Source organism: Littorina saxatilis, linkage group LG1, assembly GCF_037325665.1.
Source record: "Littorina saxatilis isolate snail1 linkage group LG1, US_GU_Lsax_2.0, whole genome shotgun sequence".
Classification (NCBI taxonomy): Eukaryota; Metazoa; Mollusca; class Gastropoda; order Littorinimorpha; family Littorinidae; genus Littorina; species Littorina saxatilis.
Window position 1 is genome coordinate 15,155,893 of NC_090245.1, and position 7,338 is coordinate 15,163,230.

General features: G+C 42.5%; 1 protein-coding gene across 1 annotated transcript; it reads left to right on the plus strand.

The window, feature by feature from the left end:
- The first annotated feature begins 1,692 nt into the window (after positions 1–1,692).
- LOC138962697 (uncharacterized) lies at positions 1,693–6,169 on the plus strand. The gene is made up of 3 exons (XM_070334625.1): positions 1,693–2,066; positions 4,217–4,438; positions 5,801–6,169. Exons 1-3 carry the CDS (start codon positions 1,846–1,848, stop codon positions 5,967–5,969), a joined length of 612 nt encoding a protein of 203 aa, XP_070190726.1. The 5' UTR covers positions 1,693–1,845; the 3' UTR covers positions 5,970–6,169.
- Positions 6,170–7,338: the final 1,169 nt, after the last annotated feature.

The following is a 7,338-nucleotide window of genomic DNA, read 5'->3' on the forward strand; positions in this document are numbered from 1 at the left end:
AAATTTGGTCAATGCTAGGGGACTTATACCACAGCCTTGCAACCGGAACCCATATGCTTGTGGAAGCAAAAGGGTGTTGTAAACATTAACTCCTGAAACGTTAAAAGCACAATCCTTCAAACGAAAACGTCTGACTATCTCAGATTTGCCTAGACTTTTACATGGGATAAGACCATACTTATCTCCATTTGGACACATGTCAAAAATTAACATACTGCTTTCTGTGCAGCCACCACTAGTAGATTCTTTAAGAAATTATTTCTTCAAAACATCCAATTGACCACAGCAAGCAGTCAGGATGTTGTTTTCTGGTATGTGTCCATGTGGAGGGATGATCTCATCATGAAGCTGACCCCATCACCAACCTGTCCCTGTGGTCTGGAAGACCAGACTCCAGAACATGTCTTATTCCCCCCTCTGCTTCTTTACCTCTGTAAACTTGTAGAGCTAGTTATTTTTCGATAATGACCCAGCAACCAAACAAATAACGAGCCAGCAACAGCCTGAATCCTCGATAGTGCAATGGGTTGAGAAGCTGTTCTGTTTTGGTACTACTTTTGCGACTGAAAAGTTCAAAACGCTCTATACGTACGAAATATACATCTCTGGAGCAAACAATACAAACATACCGCATTTAAATTAACAACTACAGGCCTGAACACATGAATCTCCATATAAAATCCATGAGTTCGGTTGTTTTCTGAATATAGATCTGCTGTGCACACACCGTTCATCACAAGCAAATTCCCAAGGCAAGTAACTCATACTCTTGCCGACAAGAGTAGTTCCCCTTCTTTTAACGCAGTTTCTTCGACAACACTGACTGCAATCCGACGGTCAGTTTTCAACAATATTTCATTTTATAAACAGATCACACGCAACCAAATGCACACATCTCATCAATTTAAACAACATAAAGCGGTTTCATACACTATTTTCCCCAAAAAACTGAACTTCATACAGTAATTAACGTTGGAACACGGGTGCAAAAGTTCGTCTGCTAGTCCCATTTGACGAAAGAACATTATCTTTAGCGATACTAAATCATAAACAGAACACACAATATCTGCCTTTACCGCCACAGCAGAATAACAGCTTATCTGTGTACTTGATTTTAGTCTAAAACAGGGAAACTGACAAGAAGTGTTAACAGAATGGAATGATTTGCACGGAACTATACAACCGCGCATTAATCGATCGCCTGCGCAGGTTGACTGGTTGAGTGATTCGGATTCGATCAAACTTTCGCACAAAAACTCCTGTTTTCTTTGAATAACTGAAGAAAGGGGGAATAAAGAGGTTACACACCTCGTCTCAGTGATTATTAAAAATAATGGTCTCAGTTCGCGGTCATGAAAAAGCTCGCTGAAGCTCGCATTTTTCATGATCCGCTAACTTCGACCATTATTTTTAATAATCACTGAGACTCGGCATGTAACCTCTACTTTAATGACATGCCCCCAACTCAAACCAATCAGAGACAAAGTGTGGCCAGCATCAGTCCCTCTCCGCACCAAACTCTGTGGGAGCAGACAAGACCTGGAAGCCACGACGTCATTCGTCTCGCAGACTAAACTGATGGTGTGACGGCGAACGCAAGAAGAAGAAGAAGATCCCACGTACAAGCCTGGCCAGATCTGAGACGGTGAGCCCAACAATTGTCACGAGAAGGAGTGTGACTTTAAAGGAAAAGTCCAAGGTTTAGGGTCACTTTTGATACGTTGACACTCTTAATTCATTAACCACAATTGTATGTGTAAAAATGAACACAGAAGCCCCAAAAGTATACTTTGAAACCTTTTTTTGCTGTTCCGAATTGTTCCACCGCGCGCGCAGTCTTGGCTCATGACCTTTTGCACACGTGTTTACTACGTCACACACTGCTCGAACAAGATGGCCACTCACAGTATTTACAGCAGCGAGGAAGAGGAGGAGTACGACGGACCACGTTTGAGCCAGGCTATCGTTCTTCCTACCAGTTTGAACAACGGAAGAAAGACGAGGAAAGAAGGCCACAAGACGCTGCTCGTAACAGAGCCAGCATGCAGAATCGGCAACACTGACTGGTATGTGATTACTATTGTTGTCGCTATCTTCTGCATGCTAGATCAAAAGTCATGTGCGTTTTCCACTCATCAGTTCTTGTGCTTCTGTTGGTATGTTAGCATGACAGGATTATGCTAAGCTGAGCTTTTCAAGCGTCTTGTTTTCTTACCACTTGGATATTTTACTTGGGACTGTACAGTTCAGAATAAATGTATCTGCAGTGTTGCCTACACTTGACGATCTCTTTCCCCTCTGGGAATTCTAAGCACGGTTTTTTTTCCGTTTACACAACAAAACATGTTGATAGTAAGTCAAATTGCGTAATGCCATTTTCTCGTACAGAATGACATTGATGTTGATGATATTTTCACTGATTCGTGACAGTAAGACACAGTGTTTCGTTTTAGGTAATGCATGGAACCACAAAACAGTAAAAGGGAGCTTTCTGAAATGGCGGCGGTGATTTCAATATTCAGAGATCTATCTCAGGAATATTGCCTTACATGTGCCTATTCCCCTGTAACCTTTTTATGTATTTTAGATCTGCCATGATACGATTTGTAAAACGACGGAAGGACATGAGTTATGGTCTAAAAGTGGTGATTTTGTGTATTTATTTTAGGAAGGAAATCGTGCCAGAGATGTTGTTTGGTCAGTAGGGAGGTTGGGAAATAGTTTTTTTCAAAGGTAGAAGGACATTTCGAGTAGGCATTGAAAATGAACGAAAGGCAATTCTGGGACGATACCAAGGATTGTTGTGAATGATGCAGACAAAGCGTGTGTGGTTTTTGGCTCACGTAAGTGTAGCCTATGCGATGATAAACTTTGTCTGTCTGTGCGTGCGTGCGTGCGTGCGTGCGTGTGTGTGTGTGTGTGTGTGTGTGTGTGTGTGTGTGATAGAAACTTTAACATTTCCGAGTCTATGGATTACGTCAGTCTCGGTCAAAAGTGTTTGACGTGTGTGATAGAAACTATTTGAAGACGTCACATTATGACGTAAGAGGGTTAGACGTCACGCAAAGGAATTACTGAACGTCTCGGTCATTGTTATTGTGAGCGGGCCGAGACTACTTGGCAGATCCAGGGTCTCGCTTTCTTGCACAGTTTCACCTATATGCTTACTGTGTGTGTGTGTGTGTGTGTGTGTGTGTGTGTGTGTGTGTGTGTGTGTGTGTGTGTGTGTGGGTGTGTGTGTGTGTGTATGTGTGTGTGTGTGTGTGTGTGTGTGTGTATGTGTGACGGAGTGATTGAGTTTGTGTTACTGTTTGTCGATTTCTTACGTGAGCCTTGAAGGCTTCGCCTCTTGTTTTTTATAAATCAGTGCAGAATTTAATCTTGAGTGAAGCGGTATGTTTTTGAAGAACTCTTCAAAACAATCTTCGTTCTGTTGAATAGGAGGATGTGTGTGTGTGTGTGTGGGGGGGGGGGGGGGGGGTGCACAATGGCGTGTGCCCGATTTCAACAGAAAAACTAGGAAGATCTATCGTAGATCTGAAAATAAATAATTCAGTGATGAACAAAGATTAATTTGTTTGTGCGTGTGTGTGGGTGTGTGTGGTGTGTGTCTGTGTGTGTGTGTGTGTGTGTGTGTGTGTGTGTGTGTGTGTGTGTCTGTGTGTGTGTGTGTGTGTGTGCGCACGCGCGATACCCGTGATGAGGCGACCATTGTGTAGTGGCTATGTTCCCCAGGCTCCAACAGAAGCAGGCTGAAATCGAATTCTGTGAATGTGATCGTTTATCGTGTGATGGAGTGATACCGCTAGTCGTTTTAACAAAAGAAGCTTTCTCAGAAATATCCAAAAATGCATACACAACAGTTCCCTTCTTTTGATTGATGTTTGGTCTGTTTTGTTTCGCAACATGGGACACTGTTCAAAAGACAGTGCAGGAGTATTTTCAAACACCTTGAGGAGACAGGACATTGTTTCTGTTTTACAGTGGCCAGGTCAGTCACGATGTGTGGTCAGTGTTAAAAAGCGACCCTGTTAGATTCACTCGAAGGGTACTAACACTGCATGCATTGTGAAACCGCGACTAATGGTACTGTTCGTGTTGTTTCTGTAAAGCATGGTAAGTTTTGTGCATACATAAGAATCACCCGGTTTTTTGTGTGTGTCTCCTATGTGAACGGGGCATGCTGTTATGATTACAGAGTGATCTACTGTTTCAGGTGTCAGTGCGGACATTGCTGCCGGATGCCAACTTCTGTTGAGTGTGTGTGTTGCCACGACGTCAGACAAATCAAACAGAAGGTAGAAGGCCTGGAAGAGCAGGTAGGCTGCATCACAGCACATCCTGGCTTTCGTACCGTGTGTCTGGACATCTACTGCCTGGAGACCGCATACTATGCGTACAAGCAGGACTACGGGCGTCTAAACTTCGATCTGCATGAGTATGTAACACAACACAAATCAGAAGATTATCATTCGGATATATTTGCATATTCTTACACTGACAAGAGAGTGAAATACGTAGTACATTGTATTACACAAATAAACAGATCGGATACGTAAACTAGACACAAATACATCGAATCTAATTAAATCTTCATTATAAACATTAACAGTGGAAAATAACAGCAACTGGGAAACAATAGCATTTGTGTGAAATAAATACAAAACCTATTGTAAGACTGAACACCCACCCACAAACTTTTCAAGATACAATTTAATTGATGTGGGATTCTTCAGTATGTACACTTCTTACTTGCCGGTGTAGCACGATATTAATCCTACGAGATTTTTACTCCGGAGTAAAAAAATTCGTACGAATATGTTACTCTACTCATACGTGAGAAAGTTACTCCCCACGACAGGTGTACTCCGATTAAAAAAAATGACGAACAAAATTGTAACTCCCCTGACAAATAATTAACTAATACATTAATCCACCCTATCCACATAATTATCAGTATGATTAGAGCTTGTTAATTTTTCTTAAGTTTTGACATCGGAAATGTACCTCATTGCTTAGAATGGGTGTGTAGCTGATGATCGTTGGTGAAAGCCTACAGTAATAGAACTTGGCGGACATTGGTCATAGTCCGATAACTGCCTGCATACAGTATACCTACATAACAGATTCCAACACAAATTTCTAAAGTGAACATGTCATATCTTTATTTTTATGGATGAAGAAAAGGAGGTTTCCGCCTGACATTTATCGAAAAAAAGGAAGACATCTTCTGGAAGGTTTTAGATGCAAAGTTTCATGAAGATCTCAGCAATCATTTTCAAGGAATCGCTCCACACGCTTTCTATACGATTTTCGTATGAAATTGTAATCTATTTTCTTGCTACGCAGGGGCGGACCTAGTTGTGGATAAGGGGGGGAGGTTCCAATTTGGAGCAGGGGTCCAGGGGCCGCTTAGGCCCCGGTGGGGTCCAGGGGCAAAGCCCTGTTGGGGGGTCTATGCTGAAGGAATTTTATTTTTTTAGGTCAATCGGAGGCCTCTCCTTTGAGTTTTTCGTCAGTTTCAAGCATGTTGCATTTGGAAGGAAGGAAAGCACAAGCCCTTTATTTTTTTACAAAACAAAAAAAACAAAAAAAAACAAAAAAAACGGAGGGGGGGGGGGGGGGGGGGTCCGGGCACCCAGGAACCCCCCCCCCCCCCCCCCTAGGTCCGCCCCTGCTACGGGTTATTGATATATAGATTTTAAATATTTGCCTATATTATATTTGTGACAAAAATGCAGTGCGTTCAATGTTATTCTGGGATTGCTTTACACCACTTGTTTCTTTCTTGCTTTCGCAGGAAATACAGATATGTCGCCTACAGGCAGCTGGTGCGATGGTGTTGGGGTTTTCTAGGCAAAAGCATCAGGGTGCCTCTACCAGCTTGTGCCGTGAAAACGATCAGGGACACTTTCCCAGACGGAGGAAGAGTGGGGTTCAAACTCCCCCAGCTGGAGGGAATCGTGTGACCCTGTGTTGAACAGCTTCCTGCATGGTGGGACGACGGTACTGGGATGCCAGGTGGTCTGGTACATGGTCCACATGATCCCACAAACTTAGTTCCAGGTTCCTGGGGCTGTTGGTGTACTCCCGCATCAGATACTCTGTGAGCCGGTCAGCATAGCCTGTGCCCCGCAAATAGAAATACAAATTAAATCGATGAATTTGACTCAAGAAATAACTGTTTGTGGTGATATGCATCGGTATGAATGTATAACGGGTACATTAAATATACCTCCCCCCCCCCCCCCCCTCTTGTGTTACAACGTTCACTACCTTTCTTGGTTAAATGAACTGCTTGAAGTTAAACCTTTAGAAATTTACCCTCACTATTATATATTTTTCTAATTTCTAAGATTTGATTTTGTTACATATCTTTTTTAGGACATAGACTAGAGTGGGAGTTCCACTAAACTCAGGTCTTTCACAACTTTTGCATCAGATAGTGAATTTATGACTCAGAAACATACTCATAAGGGAGAGATCATTGAAACTGAAAGCAGAGGTTATTTGTGGAATTCCCCAAGTCTTCGTGCATGCGAGTGTCCGACAAACAAAACTGTAGCACGTTCAACCATCTTGACAGAAGGAACAAATACCCACGCTTCCAAAGTAGGTCAGAACTGTTGCAGAGTAGTACAGGAAGGTTTTTCACACTATAACTACCACTCTCATGAAGTTTTTCACTTCAATTGAAAGCCCATGATAGTGGTACGATATCAAAACAGAAAAGCTTAAAAAACAATGATACTCGCCGGGATTATTGTCGCTTTTCTACTCCTCAAAAACTCAGCTAATATTTCGGCTGTCACTGTTTACAGTCAGGATGATTGTGGGCTATATTTATAATGTACCCATCATCCTCTGTTTTACCCCACCCCGTGTCATCCGGGTTTCTCCAAAACAACATTGTCTGCTTCAGGAGCAGACGACATAGAAATAGTATACATCACAATCACATACGGACATGATCTGTTGCATAAATTCCCTTTTCTTTCTTTTTATCTTTTTTTTTTCTTTCGTGGGGGGTGGGAATGTTTACAACAATGTACATGAGATATAGCGAAATTCGTGATTAAGCGTGAAACGGGACATTGGGCATTTCCCCATGTTCAACTAAGAAACAGCGACAGAAGATTCATGACAAAAGCTTGTACCTTCCAGTGATGTCACAGCTCTCCTCGGATTGGTTACTGAGTTCCCAGTCCTCGTTTTCTCGGTCTGTCACCATTCCCTCCTCCTCGTCTGACTCGCTCATGACGGGCTCTTCCTCCATAACTTTGAAAAGATGTTCATGCACTGCTAGCGGTTGTCGGTTTCCTTTGGGTTCTTCAGGAT